The sequence below is a fragment of the Notamacropus eugenii genome, chromosome 1 (genome assembly GCF_028372415.1).
Source record: "Notamacropus eugenii isolate mMacEug1 chromosome 1, mMacEug1.pri_v2, whole genome shotgun sequence".
Classification (NCBI taxonomy): domain Eukaryota; kingdom Metazoa; phylum Chordata; class Mammalia; order Diprotodontia; family Macropodidae; genus Notamacropus; species Notamacropus eugenii.
Genome location: NC_092872.1, coordinates 91,765,948 through 91,785,897, shown reverse-complemented (window position 1 = coordinate 91,785,897; position 19,950 = coordinate 91,765,948). Strand labels below are relative to the sequence as shown.

Here is a 19,950-nt window from a genome sequence, read left to right as displayed (position 1 = left end):
GTCTTGGCAGGGAAGCCAAAGGCCAGGAGTCGTAGTCTCCGCAGCCGCCGCCGCCGCCGCCTTTGGGGTGGGAGCCGCCAGAGAAGGCACCGAGGCGTCCTGCCGCGCTCCGCCCGATCCTTCGCCGTCCCGGTCTCCGGCTCCGTCCCTGGACCGGCCCGCTCGAGAGCAGCAGGTACCGCGCCCCGGCCGCGGCTCTTAGGGGGCGGGGGCGGCCTAGATCCCTTCCCCGGGACCCTTCCGTGTACCGGGACCTCCAGCCCCACCACGCCTTTTAGGCCGGGCCGACGTCTCCGTCCTCCCCTGGGCTGCGATTCCAGCGCGCCCCCTCCCTCCACGCCGGAGCGCCCGCCGGGAGCGGTTAACCGTCGGCCCTTCCCCGCCCCCCCCTCCCCCCCCCCCCCCCCCCGGTCTGGAGCTCGCGCCCTGGGGGTGGGCTCCGGGCGCCGGTGACCCGAGGCGGGCCTGGCGGGGGTGGGGGTGGGGGATTACAAAGAGGGACGCCTCGGGCCCTGCTCCCTAAGCCGCTTTCGATTTCTGTGTGTGTGTGTGTGTGTGTGTGTGTGTGTGTGTGTGTGTGTGTGTGTGTGTGTGTGTGTGTACGTGTGTGTGTGTCTGTCTGTCTGTGTGTGTCTGTGTCTGTGTGTGTGTGTGTTGTGAAGGTGAAGGGGCTGTGAGACATTGGCAGGAGCGAGAAATAAAGTTGAAGTCCAATTACCCGGCGTTTATCTATCCGGCGCCTGCTATGTGCGGGGCATTGTGCTCAGCGCTTTGGGATGGAAAGAAAGGCGAAAAACTGGGCCGGTGTCTTCCGGGGGCCCACGGTCGGGCCGAGGGGAGGGGCGGGCCTTGAGCTACACAAGGACCCCCGTGTGTAAACAAGATTGATGCGGGATAAATAAATGAGAAGTCCCCTTTTTAGCGGGCCCTGGAGGACCTCGAGGAGGAGGAAGTATTCTGCTTGAAGAAAAGGACAGAACACTTGTGAACAGTGCATGAGGAGGGGGATACCTACCTGCTATGGAGGCTGGATGGCCAAGGGAAGGGGCTGGAGTCCAGGAGACTGGTGAGGAGGTTATTGCCCAGAGACCAGCTGAAGTGATCAACAAGCTTTTGTGCCTGGTGCTGTGCGACGGTGACAGAAATGAAAATAGGCTCTCAAAGTTAACATTCTGTGGGGCTGGAACCACAACACGTACATTACGAAGTGTGCCAAATGCATACAAAACAAACGGAAGGTAATTTGGGGAGGGAGTGCACTAGTAGTAGTAGGGGCTTCATATACACCATAAATGTACTAACAGATACACGCATAAATATATGTGTCCGTGTGTGTCTCTCCTGACGTATAGCATACACACAAAACCAGGGGATTCCAGGAGGTGGAGATGCTGTGGAATAATATAGGATTGATTGTGTGGAAGTGGAAAGAAAAGAGGTAGATGAGAGGAAGAATTGTCTGGAAGATTCAGCAGGATTTACTATCTTTGCATGTTAAGGGTGAGGGTTCACCCCAGCTTCCTCTTGCCAGGAGAACCTGTTGTCTCATTTGGATGGATCCACCTCATACTTTCCCTTTTCCTCTCTTCCCTCTGCACTTTTGATTAAGAAGTCATTTGCAACAGACCAAAGTCACAGGGTTATGCACTTTCTAGCTGGAAGGGATCTTGGGGAGTCACCATTTATGTCAGGCCCCCTCCTTTTACATAGGAAGAAACTGAGGCCTAGAGAGGTTGCCTAGTGTCACACAAGTAGTAAGTCACTGGGATGTGATTTGAAGGGATTTTTTTTCTCACTTAACATGTAGTGTCTGTTTCATTTTACTAGACTGAAAAGTGTTTAGAGCTACACTTTCATAGGGGGAGGGGTAGAAAGGAAAAAGAGGAAAAAGTTAGGGGCTTGAAAATTAGAGAGCCGAAGAGGTTGAGATGCTGGACAAAAGTGACATTCCCCAAGATTTTGAGGCCTTTACTCTGATTTTCCCTAAGTTGTGACAATCATGTTTGTTAAGCTAACATAAAAGCTAAGTTTGTTAAGAATTTTAGGGCTTGTCCCTCTAATTTTTTTATTATTTCCATTAGCTGTGATCCTACTTGACTAATTATGTTGGTTACTAAAAGATGCACTGTCTCTTTGGAATTTTTTGCTAGTTATTTTGTGGCAACTTTTTGATTTTTCATTTAGCATCCACTTTTCTAGGGCTGCCTTTACATACTTGGGGTTTGGGTGATCACTTACTAGATTTTTTTTTTACGATTTATGTATTGTGAAGACTAAAGTTATCCTGACCTCAGTCAGTTACAGATAATTAGTCCTATATTTTGGAAAGATCACTCAAGGGGAATGTTAAAGTTGTAATGTGTAGTGAAATTATTAGATGTGAAATTGAAGATGAGTTCTCAAGAGACTTTTGTCACTTACTAGCTTTGTGACATTAGGCAAATTATTTAACCTTTCTGAGCTTCAGTTTCCTTATTCATCAGATTCCTATTTGGCTTGTCAGGGGGAATACATAAGACAATATTTATAAAGAGATGTACCTGTAACCTAACTATTATTAAATAACAAGACCTGCTTTGGTTAATGTTGAGAATAGCTTCTTGAACAGTCAGATCAGTGTTTTTGTTTGTTTTCTCGCTTTAAGGTGTTGTAAGTCCCTTCTCTAGTTAAAGACATTCAGCTTGTAGATGATTTGAATAGGTGATCTCCCACTTCCTTCCACTTATCCATTTCCATTTCTTTGCTAGAAAACAAGGAAACTAGGTGTTAAGCCAAATTTTGTAAAACAGGCTAAAAATATACAGTCAAATTTTAAAAATAAAAATATCTTTCCTTTAATACATAAGACTAGACTTGAATTTGACTTTCCATTTTGGTATGCTTTATGAACCAAAACATTTAAAAAGATATTTCAAATGGCAAAAAAATAAGACAAAACAACAAGTTGTCCAGTTCAATTTTTTCATATATGGATCGTTATGAGAATTTCTTTTGAGTGGTTTTGGATTTCACTGAGAATATTAAAAATATTCTGGTATTTGATGTAATCATGAAAATGTCATCTCTATAAAATCTTTCTGAGGATGGTCTGTGTCTACATCAAGGATTTAGTAGAAAGGGCGGTGGAGTTGGAGTCAACAAATCTGGATTCAAATCCTTGCCTCTGCCACTCATTAGTTGTGTGATCTTGGACAAATTATAACTTCTCAAGGCCTCAGTTTTCTCATTGGCAAAATGAGGTATTTATCTGTCTATCCCTGCAATTCTAATTATGATCATAAGGATAGTGTTCTTAATGGAAAGTGGTAAATGTTTTAATCTGCTGAAAAGGTCAAACAGTGAATTTTATACATTGGATTTTTTTTTCTATATGAAAAGAGAATAGGATATCATATTCTAAATTTGTTCGGTTATTTTTGATGTCTCTCCAGAAAGAAAATGACTCTGTTTTAGTCTAGAAAAATCAAACAAGCCAGGAAATCAGTGGTCACATTTACTCATATTTTACTTTACTCATATTGATTGCTGTAGGCTTAGTTCGAAGTTCCGAAAAGTGACTCAGTTATTCTCATAGTACCTTTTGAGATAAAAAAAAGATTACAAAATAAATTTGGTTGTCAGTACAAGAATGTTGAATAATTATAGTGCCCCTTATTTCCTATATGTAACATTTTTAGTTGTATTTTAAAAAAATCCTAAATGTAATTAAGCCTTCCAAAATGTAGAGTTTTGAGAAGTAAAATTGAAATCTGACTTAAGGTGTTATATAGTAACTCATCAATAATTTAAAAATCATTGCATCTGTAACATTTTGAAATCTTTATGAAAGCATAGTGTATTGGGTAGAGAGAAAGCTCCCACCTTTGAAGCATACTGGGTGTGTGATCCTGGGCAAATCTCTCCTTGCCTTAAGAAAGTTGTAAAGAAGGTGCTGATTGGCATTGGTAGAGGGAATTTGCTCTTTGAGGAGTTTCCTATGCCAGTGAAGTCACAGATCTAGCCACTGCCCTAAGTGATTACAAATCACTTTTTTCTGAACCGTATTATTCAAAAAAAAGGGGGGGAGAAATCACACATAATATCTGTAAGTATCTTGAATTGTTGCAAACAAAATAAAACAGTTCTGTTTCAAATCAGTGTGTTGCTACAATACCTGCTTTGTAGTCTGTTTTTTCTCTTCTAAAGGTTACATTGTGTCCTAAAAGTACTTTGCAAGTGTTACTAGAGTAAACTAGCAACGTTGCAAGGCTTAGTGCTGCTACTTTGGAATTTCTTTGCATTTTCTTAACAATTTTTACAATATGTAACTTGAGGCTCGAGTATAGAAAAAATATTTATAGACCAAGTAAAACTTACATTAAGTTTTATTTCTTCTTTACTTGGGGGTTATGAATACCTTTTTTGAACAAGTAATAGTCTGAGTTTTTTTTGCTTCACAAAATCATTACACTGAAGCTGTTTGGGGTTGCTTTTAAAGTAAGACTTTTATATTTTTGGTTTTGAGATAATTTTGATGTTTCTTAATTAAACTTTTGTGGATGGGATCAGAGGGAGACAGGTTTTTTATATTGACTCCTGCTTTGGAGCCAGATGATCTACATTCAGATTTTTAACTCTGCCACTTAATACCTATATGACCTTGGGCAAGTCACTTAATTTCTCTGGGCCTCAGTTTCTTCATCTGTGAAATGAGAGGCCTAAGGTGGATGGTCTTTTTAGGTCCTTTTCATCTTTTAATCTGTAATGCTATTTCCTATAAAGAATAATATTTATTGCTTATAAGGTAATGTCCCCTTGTTTATTCTGAAATTAAGTCCCTCCATAACTACACACCTACCTATGTTTTCAGCCTTCATTTCCCAGCACCATCCCACCTGAACTTTCCATACAGCCAGATTTGTCTATCTCCTCTTTCTTGATGTATTTTGCTCCATCTTTCCATCTTTGTTTCTTCCAACAATCTCAGGTTTATTGAAAGTGGCTGTCTTAGGAGACTCAGCTCAAACGGCACCTTGTTCAATCCATTCTTGATCAGCCCAAGCCAGAAATGATATTAATTGTTTGAAACACTTAAATTATTGCTTTTTCATCTGGGTGACTCTGTATTTGACATTTATTTGCTCCTGTTGGGGATGGATGAGATTCATTTTTTCAAGACATTGCTCTCTGACTCAAGTACAAACTTATAATCATTGCCGTCAAACTATGTCTCACTCTAGGTTTGATGCCAATACCTGTTATTCTGTTTAAGTTATCCTTAGTTAACTTCATTGTGGGGGGGTGTCTGGACCTTATTTCCTAAGTTTCTCAGCTTTTGCACAAAGTATTCCATACATAAAATATTCTTCTGCCCTTTGCCTTTCCTTTAACTCAGGAAATTTTTTCTGATCAACCCTGCCATGACTGTCTTGTTACTACTATCCCTCCCTCCCCCTCTTCTCCTGTCCTTTCCAACTCCTGTAAGTACTATACTAATAAATTGCAGATATAGAGCTGGGTCAATCCTCTACAGTCATCTAATCAAACCCCTTTTATTTTAAAAATTAAAAAAAAAAAAACCCTGACAAGGAGACATGGGGAGATAGATATGTGAACTGAAGCAAAGCAAAATAAGCAGAGCCCGGAAAGCCATGTACGTGACACCACTAATGGAAATGGAAAGAACAACAACAAAAATTCAAACACTCAAACTGAACCCTGTTAGTGTAATGACAAAACTTGATGCTGAAGAAAAGGTGTGAGAATGTCCTTCCCTTCCTTCTTGGCACAGTTGAGGGACCGTAGGTTGCACGCAGTATTCATATACTGTTGGACTGAATTGATATTATTTTGACTATTTTTTCTTTCTATTCCTTGTCATGAGGGGTACTTTCGGTGGGGGGATATGTTGGGAAATGAAGATTTGGTAAAAACAAGATTTTAATTTTTTAAATAAAGTCAGAGGTGACTTGTGTAATTCACAAAGGGAGTCAGAGCTGGAGTTGCATCCAAGTCCTTTGATACTACATGTAGTACTCATTCCATTCTGGTATGCTTCTTAAAAAAAAAGGATTTGTTGATATTTTCTTTTTATTACATATTCCTATTCATTCTTTCCCCCCAACCCCATCCTTCCCACTCCTTGAGATCCATCCCATATGACAAATACTATTTTTGAGAGAGGAAGAAAGTCAGCACATCTGATGATACATTGAAAAAGTCTAAAAACGTGTGCAATGTGTAACTTGTGGATCTCCCAACTCCACTGAAAGGTAGGCTGGGGGTGTTCTTACACCTCTTCGTTTGAGTCCCACTTTATCTTTATAATCTGTTACATTGACTTGATTTTTTGGCAAGTTCTTTCCATTTATGTTATTGTAGTTACTGTGTATACTTGTTTGTTGGATCTGCTGATTTTACTCTGTATCAGTTCATATAAATCCATGTTTCTTTGTATTCATCACACATCATTTCTTACAGCACGGTAATATTTCATTACATTAATGTCCCACATTTTATTTAGCCGTTCCCCCGATTGATGAGCATCTACTTTATTTCCAATTCTTAGGTATCACAAAAAGTGCTACTTAAAACATTTTGAAATACATAGGAGGATTTTTTTTTCTTATCGATGGCTTCCTGGGGGCATAAGCCCCAAAAGGACGTCTTTGTTTCAAAGGGCATGGGTATTTTAGTCACTTTATTTGCATAATTCCAAATTGCTTTCCCAAATGATTGTACCACTTCACAGTTCCATCACCTAGGGAGTCGGAGCTGGAATTTGAATGAAGGTTTCTTGACTCTACATGCAGTACTTCTTCCTTTCTACTATATTTCTTCATGTTTATTTAGAGTCACTTGTAAAGGACTTATTTTTGTCTCTTTTAATACGTGCTCCTAGTACCTATTGCATTTTTTGTATCTAGTGTGGATTCTTTAAATACTTGCATAACTGGCAGAAAAAGCAGCAATGCTGTAAAAAGAGAATGGAAAACTACAGTATAAGAATTCCCTGAATAACTCAATAATTGGTTTTAAGTGTAAATGATTCCAAGAAACCTTAATCAGCTATACCCAGTAATGCCTACAGGAGGTTGAAATTTTCAAAGATGCTTTTTTCTTTTAAAGAAAAATCTTTATTTAGATTCCAATAATTCTTCCTCTAATTTCTTCTCTACTCACCTGAGTTATGATTCCTCCCCTCCACAGTGAAGCATTTGGACTGTCTATGAGAGGTAAAATTTCCAGATTTGGTTGAACATTTTCTGTGAAAATCCTTTGTCTTATTATTAAAGAACTTATTCTATTTTGTGGGAGCCCCTTTTCTAGGCTTTAGGTTTGCTTTGGCATTGAACTGATTTCTCAGTTTTGGGAGAATGGTTTATGATTGAAGGGAATGTAGAATTATTTTTTATTTAGACTTTTTTGTCTCCTCCTAAATGGTTGAACCTTGATTACCACTGTCACTTCCTTAGGATATTGCCTCTCTGCCCTAGTGAAATTAGTTCCTAAGTAAATAATATTTATTGATAATTGTTTTACACAACAGACACTCTTGACCCAAGTGAGTGCCTTCACAAAATGTTTTTTTTTTTAAATGGATGAATGATTATTAACTGAGTGGAGGGATATATAACTTTAACTTTGGCAATTACGATTAATATCGAGTATTGTATTTGACCAACATTTTGTTGCCTTTTCGTATTGACTTTGTGTGAAGACTGTGGAACATCTTTTCCTCTCTACTCTGCAAAAACCTGTTCCTTTTTCTTGCTGGACACTGTGCCTGTCCTGTACACCATATTGGTTGTTGACATTTAAATGTTTCTCTTGGTTTCTGTTTTTTTTCCCCATTGTTGCAGTCACATGTAATGTTTATTTGGCTCTTTTTTCTTCTCAGTGTCACTTCATATGAACCTTCCCATGTTTCTCTGAATTTGTTAGTCTGTTCTTTAAATGTGGTAGTAGTGTAATACATTGATGTGGTATAATTGTTATCTTTTTATTTAAAGATCTTTATGTAAATTTGTTTATACATCATTAAGTCATTTTAGGTCAATTCAACAGATGTTTATTAAGTACCTGCTTTGTACAGAATTATGGGACTAGGGAGGGGATTAGGAGATGCAAAGATTAACTGAAACAAAATCCCTGCTATGTAGTTCATAATCAAGTAAGGGGATATTCGTATCATAATTAAGTCCATTAGATAGACTGCATCCCTGAAATGACATTCCTTTGAAAGAAGAAAAATACATAGATAAAAATGAAAGAATAATATTATAAGTTGCACTATGGTTTTATATTAACTGAATTTTAGGAACAGTTCAGTTTGTATTCAGACCAATAGAATAAACTTATTTAACCAAGAATGTACCTTAAGTAAAGGACTCTGATATTATTAGAAAACACTGTAGTATCTTTCTAGTATATAAAGCATTGAAGTATTTTTGTATATGATGATTACATAATAGGAGAAAGTGTCTAGAGCTCCATCTTAGGATGACAGGGTTATACTTCCCTAACACTTTCCATAAGAATTACTTTTCTAACCTTCAAAACAATGGGAATTCACACTCTTCTGCTCTAGTTTACTGGTACTGGTTTCTGTGCTTTAGGGTAGGAACTGCAGCAGAATTGAATTAAGGTAGAGGAGGAGAGCAGGATGCAGAGAGAGATGACAGAAGTGACTAGGAAGCCAGAGAAGTCCCAAGTGAGCGCAGCCAGGTGGGAAGTGAGTGTCCCTTTGTTAGCTGGAACTAATACTACTTTATTTCCTAATTTAAAAATCTGCCATAAAAGAATTGCTCCCAATATCTTAATAATTATGAAGGCCCACTTTCCCCATCTTTAACTTCATTGGCATATGTTCAGCAGTGGAATTTTTTGTCAAAAGGTTTGGTCATTTTTAGTCATTTTCTTTATTAAGGAGACATTTAGTCTTTAAGGCAAAAGGTGCAGAGAAGGTGCGAACTAGTATTGGTGGAGGGAGTTTCTTCACCCAAGAGTTCCTTATACCAGTGAAATCACAAGTCCAGCTCCTATCCCTTTTTCCTTTCCAAGGAGAATGATCTTTGGAGGAAAGACAAACAATGATAGCCAATAGGAAGTTGATAGGCAAAATAAACAAGGAAACAATAAGAGAGTGCCTAGTTCCCCTTGATGAATTCAAGATACTGGCCCTGATGAATTACATTGGTAAGAAATTGAAAGAACTGGCTGATGTGATTATGAAGAATAGGAATCATATTAAAGAACTGGAGAAGCGTGAATGTCATGATTTTCTAAAAAGAGTTTTCAAACCGTAGGTCAGGGAGCTTGACTTTAATTTCCAGCAAAACTCTAAAGCAAATTATTAGAGATAAGGTGAGCGTCTAGAAAAGAAAATGGATTATAAATAGCTGCTTGTATTGCTTCATCAAGAACAACTCATGCTAGACTAATTTATTTCCTTTTTTGACATGATGAATAAATTGATTCATCAGGGAAGCACTGGATAGTTTATATAGGTTTTTTTCAAAGCATTTTTATAAAACATCTCATACTATCATGAAAATAGGGACAGATTTGGGCTAGGTGATAGTATAGTTAGATGGATTTGTCATCTTGGAAGGAAATCTCCATTGAAGTGTGTCAGGTATTTGTGCTTGGCCACTTTTCTAACATTCTAATGAGTGACTTAGATAAAGGCACACATGGCGTGTTTATCAAATTTGCAGATGACACAAAGTTAGGAGGGATAGCTAACACTGGATAATAGGATGCAAAAAGTTCTTGACTCTCTTCATTGAGTTCAGTCTAATAAAAGTGAGGTTTATTAAGGATCAGTGGGCAGTCTTGGTTTTAAAAAGTCAGTCTTGCAAGTATGATATGGGAGAAGTATATTTAAATTTTTAAAATGTAAATTTTATTGAAGCCTTTAAAAAATATCACATTTGTTTCCAAATCTGCCCCTTTCCCCTCACTCACTTTGTAACAGACTTTTAAAATAAAAAGCAGGTTAGAAAAACCAACCAGACATATCTGATATCACATACCAACCTTCCATACTATGGTGTACCCACCTCTACAAGGAAAATAGGGAAATGCCTCTTTCTCATATCTTCTTTGGGGTCAAGATTGTTATAAGAGGTACAGTTTCATTTTATTTTTGCTTATACTTAATCATTGCATATTTACATTTCCTGGGTCTGCTTACTTCACAAAGTTATCTAATCCAGCGTTATCACTTTACAGATGAAGAAACTGAGGCTGCGAGCTGAAGTGATTTGCTTATATTCACAAGAGAAATAAGGGGCAGAATTAGGATTTCAACCTTAGTTCTTTGACTTACATATCAGTGCTATTTCCACTGGACTGAGACACCTCAAAATTTCTCTGAATTCCTCATAGTTGTAGTCTCCTATAGAGTAACAGTATTCCATTATATCCCTGTATCAAAATTCATTTATCTATTTCCCAATCAATACTTACCTACTTTTATTTCCCTTGTTTTAAACTACACAGAAATATTGCTGTAAATATTTTGATACTTATAATATCTTCCCCCCTCCCCCATTAACCTCATTGGCATATTTTCAGTAGTGAAATCTCTGTCAGAAATTATGGGCATTTTTGTCAAGTCAGTAAACATTTATTAAGTGCTTTCTGTAAGGTACTAAACACTAAACACTAAACTAAGGTACTAAACACTGGGAATACAAATACAATCTAAAAGACAATCTTTTCCCTCAGGAGCTTACATTATAATGAGGAAGACAACACATAAAAGGAAATGGAAAATGTGAGAGGGAAGGTATTGGGGCAGTGGCATGGTGGAGAAAAGTCTGCATATTCAGTAGTGAAGCTGTTAGAAAAATGAAGGTATGAACATTGTGGCATAGGCACTTACTTTCTTTTATAATGGTGGTTTCACCTGGGAAGGCAGAGTGAAGTGAGCAGATAGTACATAGTAACAGCGAGATTCCAACAATGATCAACTGTGAACGTGCAAGATTTAGCTGCTGTGATCAATGCAGTGATCCAAGACCGTTCTAAAGAACTCATGATGTAAACTGCTATCCACCTCCAGAGAGAAAACTATGAACTTCGAGTGCAAATTGAAGTGCAATTATCCCTTCCACATTATGATTTCCCCTACCTCAGTTTCAATATATTGTGGGTTAGCATAAGAAAGTTTTTGGAATTTTGGGGGAGTTTTGCAGAAACTGCAGATGACTTGTCAAGGCAACACAGGAAATGTTTAGAAATGAAGAAATACATAAAATATATGTATAGTATTGTATAATATCAACACAAACTTGACAATAAGGTACTGTAAACACCCCATAAAAGAAATAAAAAAGATTTTTGACACCAAGGGAGGACCAAAAAATTTTACTTAGATTTTCCAGATGGAGATGTGTGTGTGGTGCCATGCCCCTAATCCCTTTGATGTGGAAGGGATAACTGTATAATACTTTGACTTTCTTTGTTTTTTCTACGGTAGCTAATGTAGAAGTGTGTTTTGCATGATTTCACATGTATAATGGGTATCATATTTCTTGCCTTCTCAAAGGGTAAGGGAGAAGTTAGAGAGAGGGAGAGAACTTGGAATTCAAAATAAAAAAAATGCTAAAAATAAATAATAAGTTGGGAGGGAAATCATGTTTTCAGGAGGAGCTGTCCAATTAGAGAAAAGGGCTACAGGAGCAGAGGGATCTTTCAGGATGCTGATTGTATAATCACTTTTTTTTTTAAAGCATGATTCCAGATTTGTTTTCGAGAATCATTGGAATCATAGTTTAGTGTCTCAACATGTTTGTCTTCTCACCACTACCTTTCCAACATTGACCATTTTTATTTTTTTTTTTGTTACCTTTGCCAATTTACTAGATGAGATGAAATGAGTTATTTTAATTTTTAATTCATCTTACCAGTGATTTGAAATAATCTTTCATATGATCATTAGCAATTGGCAGTTCATCTTCTGAGAACGATTTGTTCACTTGCTTTGACCACTTATCTGTTTGGAACTGACTTTTGCTCACATGTTTAATTCTGTACATACCTTGACTGTGATATATCCTTTATCAGACATATGATGCAATTTTTTGACAGCTCTGTTGGATATTTCTTTGTATCTTCAGGGTTTACTCTAGTACTTTGTAAATCATTGTGATTTACAGTGAATTTTTAGTTCTCTGGAAAGCAACTATTTTAGTAGGCCTTTTAGCTTCAGCTTCAACACATTGTTCCTGTTGTGTGCCAGGAAATGCCATACCCCTACTTTGAAAATCACTGGTATAGAGGGCTGAGAAAGATTGTATGAAGACTTGTCAGGAGGCTTTTAAAGTGATCCAGGCTGGGGGTCCTGACTGTCCCTAATAATAGTGTGGTAGTAGGAAATGATTTGATGGAGACTGTAGAGCTTGAATCAATAGGACTTGATATAGGGATATCAGGGGTGAGAGAGAGTAAAAGTCAGGGGTAAAACCAAAGTTTCAAATATAAGGATCTGACAGAAATTATGAAGTTGGAAGAAATAGTAAGTTATGGGGAAGAGGTACTAAATTTTAATTGAAATATATTGAGTTTGACCTTTAAGTGGGACATGCAGGTAAGGCACCCTTGGAGGACAGTTCATTTGATAGAAAAGCAAGGGCCTAATCTCATTTGCTGCCATAAATGGTTAAATCCTTTTCTTTCATCTCTTGACATCAATCAATCAACAAACATTTATCAAGTACCTACCGTATGCCAGGTACTGGGTATACAATATGAAAGTGAAGCACTTCTTATTCTTAAGAAGCTTACAGTCTAGTGGAATGATTCACCACATATAAATATAGGCATATTTGCAAAATAGATACAAGGTAATAGGGGTGGGGGAGGCACTAGCATCTGGGATCAGGAAAGACTTCCAATAAAAGGTGGCACTTGGGCTGAGCCTTGAAGGGAACTAGGGATTCTGAGAAATGGAGATGAAGACAATGCATTCAAGGCATGAGGATAGCCAATACAAAGGCATGGAGATAAGAAATTTAGCACTATGTGTAAGGAGCCATAAAAAAGCCAGCAAATTTTGCTGGAGGATAGTTTGTGTGAAGGGTAGTATTGTATAATAAGTCTAGAAAGGTAGGATGGGTATAGGTTGTGAATGCCAAACCAAGAAGTTTATATTAGATCTTATAGATAATAGGGAGCCTTGGAGTTTATTAAATAGGGAATGACATGACTAATCCTATGCTTTAGGAAAATCACTTTGACAGGTCTATGGAGGATAGATGAGACGGGAAGAGATTGAAGGAAGGAGACCACTTAGAAACCAGGCAAGAGATAAATAGGACCTGAAATCAGGTAGTGAGAGGATAGAAGAAGGGGAAGATGGGAGAGATGTTGAGGAGGTAGTAATTACAGGACTTGGCAACTTCCTGGATATATGGGGTCTATGAAAGTGAGTGCTTGAGGATGTTGCAGATCTGAGTAACTGGAAGGATATTTAAGCCCTTGATTGAAATAGGGAAGTTTGGGGAGTGGGGTGGGATTAGGAGAAAAGAATGAATTATATTTTGAATATATTGAGTTTGAGATACTTATGGAATGTCCAAGTCAAGATATACAACAGGCAGTTTGTGATGCATATTTAGAGCACAGGAAAGAGACTTATCATGGATATATAGGTCTGTGAATCATTCATAAAGGTAATTAACTTCCTGTGAGCTGAAGAGGTCACCAAGTGATAGAGTACATAGAAAAAAGAATTCCAGGATAGAGTCTTAGGGTATACCTGCAGTTAGGTGCTGTGATATGAATGATGATCCAGCAAAGAAGAATAAATCAGATAGGTAAAGAACAAAGAGAGAACAGTGTCATGAAACCTAAAGAAATGAACACATCCAGGAGAATGTAGTGGTCAACAGTGTCATGTTACAGAAAGATAAAAAATAAAGAGGATTGTGAAAAAGCCATTGGATTTGGCAATGAAGATATCACTGGTAACTTTGGAGGGAGCAATTTCAGTTGAGTTGATGGGACTGGAAGTCAGAAAAGTTTTAAATAAGAGAAGAGCAGGATGATATCCAAAAAAATATTAAGGTATGAGAGAGAGGAATGTACTGGGAGAAAGAGAAAGAGAGAGCTAGAATGGGATAAATTATCTCATACAAAAGAGACAAGAAAAAGTTTTTACAATGGAGGGGAAGAAGAGGTGGGAGGGAGTGAATGAACTCTCATCATAATTGGCTCAAAGAGGAAATAAGATACACAGGCAGTAGGGTATAGAAATCTATGTTACCCTACAGGAAAATAGAAGGGAAAGGGGATAAGAGAAGTTAAGGAGGGCAGTGACAGAAGGGAGGGCAGATTTGGGGAAGAGGTAGTGAGAAGCAAAATACTTTTGAGGAGGGACAGGGTGAAACAGGAGAGATAGAATTGAATAAATGAGTTTAGGGGGAATAAAATAGAGGGAAATACAGTTAGTAATAGTAATTGTGAAAAAAATTTGAAGGCTCATTTCTCTAACATTTAGAGAACTGTCAAATTTATAAAAATAAGAGCCATTCCCCAATTGATAAATGATCAAAAAATACAATCAGTTTTCAGATGAAGTAATTAAAGCTATCTATAGCCATATTAAAAAATATTCTAACTCACTATTGATTGTAAAAATGCAAGTTAAAACAATTCTGAGGTAATACCTCATACCTTTTAGATTGGCTAATAGGACAGAAAAAGTAAGTAACAAATGTTGGAGGGAATGTGAGAAAAATGTGACATTAATGTACTGTTGGTGGAGTTGTGAATTGATTAAACCATTTTATAGAACAATTTGAAACTATGCCCAAAGGGCTGTAAAAATATGTAATACCCTTTGACCTAGCAATATTACTACTAGGTCTATATCCCAAAAGAGATAAAAAAGCAAAGAGGAAAAGGACCTATATGTACAAAAATATTTATAGCAGCTCTTTTCTGGGGGTAAAGAATTAGAAATTGAGGATATGCACATCAATTGGGGAATGGCTGAACAAAAGTTGTGTATGTAATTATGATGGAATACTTTTGTACTATCAGAAATGATAAGCAGGATGCTCTCGGAAAAACCTAGAAAAACTTGTATGGGTTGAAGCAAAGAGAAATGTAATGGGTACAAAGTAACAGAAGTATTATTGTAAGGTGATCAGCTGTGAATGACTTAGCTGTTCTCAGCAATACAATGATCCATGAGAACTCTGAAGGACTTAGGATGGAAAATGCTATCCATCCCCAGAGAAAGAACTAATGGTGTCTGAATAAAGATTGAAAGATACTTTTTTAAATTTTTCTTGAGATTTTTGGTCTATGTTTTCTTTCACAGCATGATTATTATGAATATGTTTTGCATGATTACACATATGTAACCTATATCGAATTGTCTGCTTTCTCAGTAGGAGTAGGCATGGAGAGAGAGTAAAGGAGAGAATTTGAAACTCAGAGTTTTAAAAACAAATGTTAAAAATTGTTCTTACTTGTAACTGGAGGAAAAATTAGAAATGTTTAGAACAATTTTTGGAAAAATTAAAAATTAGAAAAATTAGAAAAAAATGAGAGGAGAAGAACTATATAAATGCAGAATAAATGCAAAATAAATATAATGTAGTTCAGACAGGGAGGGCACTAGAAGTTTCATGGGTATAGGTGGTGGTGGTGGTGGGAATGAGGAAGATATGTAGAAGGTGGTACTTGAACCAAGTCTTGAGGATGTAAGAGATTTTTTGAGGTGTAAGTGAAGAAAGTATGCTCAGTCATGGGGCATAGCCAGTAGAAATGGAATGCCACATGTGAGAAAGAATAGACCAGGTGGCCTCAGTTGTAGAGTACAGGAAGGTGAGTAATATATAAAAATGAAGCTGGAAAGATAAGTTGGAAGAAGGTTGTGAAGGTCTTTAAAAGCCAAATAGAGAAGTTTATATTTTATCCAAGTAATAGGGAGCCACTAGAGGTTTATTTAACAGGAGTAGGATGTGATCATACCTGCAATAGGAAAGTATTGATGTTTTATTAAAGTGTCTTTTTTCTTTTATAAGATTTTGAGTTCTAAATTTTTCCCCCTTCCTCCCCTCCCCCCCTTCTCCTTTCCCCAAGACAGCATGCAGTCTGATATAGGCTATACATGTACAATCATATTAAACATATTTTCATACTAGTCATGTTGAGAAAGAAGAATCAGAACAAAAGGGAAAAATCACAAGAAGAAAAAAAGAGAGAAAATAGTATGTTTCAATCTGCATTCAGACTCCATAGTTCTTTCTGTGGATATGGATAACATTTTCCATCATGAGTCTTTTGGAATTGTTTTAGATCATTTCATTGCTGAGAAGAGCTAATTCTATCAAAGTTGGTCATCGAACAGTGTTGCTGTTACTATGTTTGATTTTCTACTGGTTCTGCTTACTTCACTCACTATCAGTTCATGTAAATCTTTCCAGGTTTTTCTGAAGTCCTCCTGCTCATCGTTTCCTGTGGAACAATGGCATTCTGTTACATTTATATACCTCAACTTGTTCAGCCATTTCCCAATAGATGGGTATCCCCTCAATTTCCAGTTATTTGCCACTACAAAAAGAAGTGCTATAAATACTTTTTACATGTGGGTTCTTTCCCCTTTTTTATGATTTCTTTGGGATATAGACCAAATAGTGGTATATCTGAATTAAAGGGTATGTACAGTTCTATAGCCCTTTGGGCATAGTTCCAAATTACTGTGATGCATTTTCTTTTGCCATAGCAGTCAATTTTCAATAAATACTTCCCAACATAGTATCTTCCAGTAAAAAAAAAAAATGAAGCATAATCAGTTGTCTAAACGGCAATTGCAAGTGATAATATATAAAACTTTTTACCCTTAAAGTTTACCATTTGTAATAGCAAGAAAAAATATTTTTACCTCAGTACTGTGGAATCAAGATTGGCCATTGTATTTTACTTAAATTGTATAAAATTTTAGTGTTTTTATTTACGCTGTTATACTCATGTACATAATAGCAGCTAGGTGATGCAGTGAATAAAGTGCTGGGCCTGAAGCCAGGAAGACTGTCTTCTGAGTTCAGATCCTGGGCAAGTTACTTAAACCTATTTTCTTCAGTTTCCTTATCTGTAAATGACCTGGAGAAGGAAATGGCAAACCACTCCAGTGTCTTTGCCAAGAAATGGTGTCATGAAGAGTTAGACACAACTGAACAGCAATACAACCCAAATATGGCATTCATGTATCCTGGGCCTTTCTTGACTAGCAGTTAATATAAACCTTTCCACATTTTTCTGAATTATATTTTTATTGTTTATTACAGAATAATTATATTCCATTACATTCATATGCTATAATTTTTAGCCATTCATCAGTCATTGGTCATATAAATTGTTTCCAGTTTTTTTGCTATTAAAAATAGTACTGTTAGAAATATTTTGCCACATTTTTTATTTGTCTGACATTGACTTCCTTATGGTATAAAACCAGTAATGGGATCACTGGCTCAATTTAGGAACTCTGTTTGTCTAATTCCACATTATTCTCCAGGATACTGGATTGATTCACAGCTCTGCTGATAGTAAATTAGTATTGTTGAATGAAAAAATAAGAAAGTATTTATTAAACACTTATTGATGAGAGGCACTGTGCTAAGCACTGGAAATAAAGATAGAAGCAGATAAGATGACCTCTGCCCTTAAGTAGCTTACATTTTAACAGGAAAGGACAAAACATAAGTTCTAGTCACTGAGCGAATGATTCTGGTTTTGCTAATTTCATTTTCTGTCATTTCATATTGGCCTTTCTATATTTCCAAGTATTTGTTTCTCCCTTCTTCTTAAATTATAAGTTTGAAATTGTCATTTTAACTTATAATTAGAGGATATATTGGTTTTAATACTTTATCCCATAATCTCTTAATTTAACTCTGGATAATTACATTAATCAAACCCTGATGACCTGTGTGATTATATGCATTCATTTTTATTTCAGAGGGTGACTCTAGAAATTGAATGTGCAAGATAACATGTCCAATGTTTCTGAAGACAGAAGAAACAGGCAGCAGGATATTAAAAAAGGACTGCAGTTTATACAGTAAGATCTTATGCCTTAACATTATTTTGAAAGGCAACGTATATGTGTATGTCATAATTATAGTGCTTCTAATAACATACATTTGTGTTTATTCCTAAGAAGTAAATGTAAAGTCTGAGTTTATTCTGTGACTTCATGGTAAAAATGTTCAGTGCTTGATACTTGTCTTATAATTTTCTTTTCTTTTTCATCTCTATCATAGGAGATAGAGGTCCTTAAAGATCAATCATCATTGAACTCCATTATTTTACAGATGAGGAAGCTAAAGTCCAGAGAGTATTAAATGGCTTCCCTAAGGTTATACAGGTAGTAAGTAGCAGAAGCAGCATTTGAACTCAGTTCTTTTGACTCTTAATACATTTTTCTGTGCATTTTATCATCACCCTTCATGACTTTAGTATCTGAATTTATGAACCTCCCAACACTTTGGCCGTATGGTTCCTTGCTTTCAATTCTAGTTATATCTTTCTTTTGTTTACTTTAGTAGAGAACTACTAGGAAAGCTTCATTTCAGACCTTATTTGTTATCCCTTGGTTTTCCATCTCCTCAAAGATTTGAATGCTGAAATTCACTTCGCTTGTCTTAGTCTTCTGATCTACCCTTTCTGTGTTTTGACTTTTACTGAAAACTGCTTATCATCTTTATCATGATCTCTAAATACTTAACTTTTCTCTGTTCTCCAAGATCATCACCCCTGTTCTGTCTTTACTTTTTTTTAGTAAGTTGATTCAATTGTCAGACTTCAGAAGTTAAAAGTTGCTTCGGTTCATAATCCTTTACTGCTTTACCTGCTTTATTCCTGCCACTAATTCCCGCATTTGGGTAGCCTTCACCATTAGCCTTGTCTGCTCCTGCTACTGGGTCATCGACACTTCTGGAGAAAGTTACAAGACTACACAGTCTGGGCTTATTACAGATTCATGTTTTCCAGCTTAAGTGGGTTCCTCATTGAGTGTCAAAGCAGTCTTTTTAACTCCCCATTTATTGCATTCTCCACAACAACTGTTCCAAACCCTTTTCTCTCTTCTGAAACCCTTAATTCCTGTCTCTCTGACTGACCTCACCTCTCTTTTGCTCTGTTACCTTTTCTTCCCTACCCCATAAATGAAAACATTCTCTAAAACTCTGTCCTTGACATTTTCTTCTCTCTGTGCTTCCTCCATTAGCAATTTCATCTCTTTCCAAAGCATCAAAGATTGCCTTCTGTGCAGGTGACTCAGTTCTGGATATAGGTCCACCTCTTTCCTGATCTCCAAATGCACATTTCAAACTGTTCAGTGGCCCTTTCTAAACTGAACACATCTTTTTCTCATAACTTCTCTCATCCTTACTTCATTGTTTGTGCTAATGGCACTACTATTCTCCCAGGTACCCAACTTGACAACTTTGAAGTTGTTTTGATTCCTCCCTCACTGTTATCCTCCATATCTAACCAGTTGTGAAACCCTGTTAATAAGCCTTTCATGATACCATTTGCCATCCATCCCCTCCTGGTTTTATTCTTGCTGTTAGCTTAATTTAGGTGCTCATTACTTTAAACCTCTAACTGGTTTCCTCGTTCTAATTTCCCTTCTTCAGTCCTTAAATTCTACTACCAGAGTAATTTTGCAAATAACCAACTTTATTGGTCATGTTGTCTGTCTGAAATAATTCAGTGCCTCCTCTAGCACTGTTTCATAGACTTGTGGAATCTTAGCATTAGAAGGGATATTAGATGTCTTTAGGTCCATCTTTTGTCCTGAATGTAAATCCCTTTTAAAACATCCCTTATAAATGGGCATCCAGTCTTGTTTCAGTCACTTTCATTGGTGAAAAACTACTATCTCACAAGAGAGAAGGGGAAGAGAATAAGCTTTATATAGCACCTACTTTGTGCCAGGCACTGTGC

At 37.0% G+C, this 19,950-nt stretch overlaps 1 protein-coding gene across 3 annotated transcripts in view; it reads left to right on the top strand.

The window, feature by feature from the left end:
• Window positions 1-50: 50 nt before the first annotated feature.
• The window catches only part of ZC3H7A (zinc finger CCCH-type containing 7A), a 55,380-nt gene continuing 35,480 nt past the window's right edge, over window positions 51-19,950 (top strand). For all 3 annotated transcript variants that reach the window (XM_072609464.1, XM_072609456.1, XM_072609449.1), the window contains exons 1-2: window positions 51-175; window positions 17,960-18,061. In XM_072609464.1, the coding sequence (XP_072465565.1) occupies window positions 17,994-18,061 (68 nt within the window). In that variant the 5' untranslated portion in view covers window positions 51-175; window positions 17,960-17,993. The remainder of the gene's footprint in view (window positions 176-17,959; window positions 18,062-19,950) is intronic.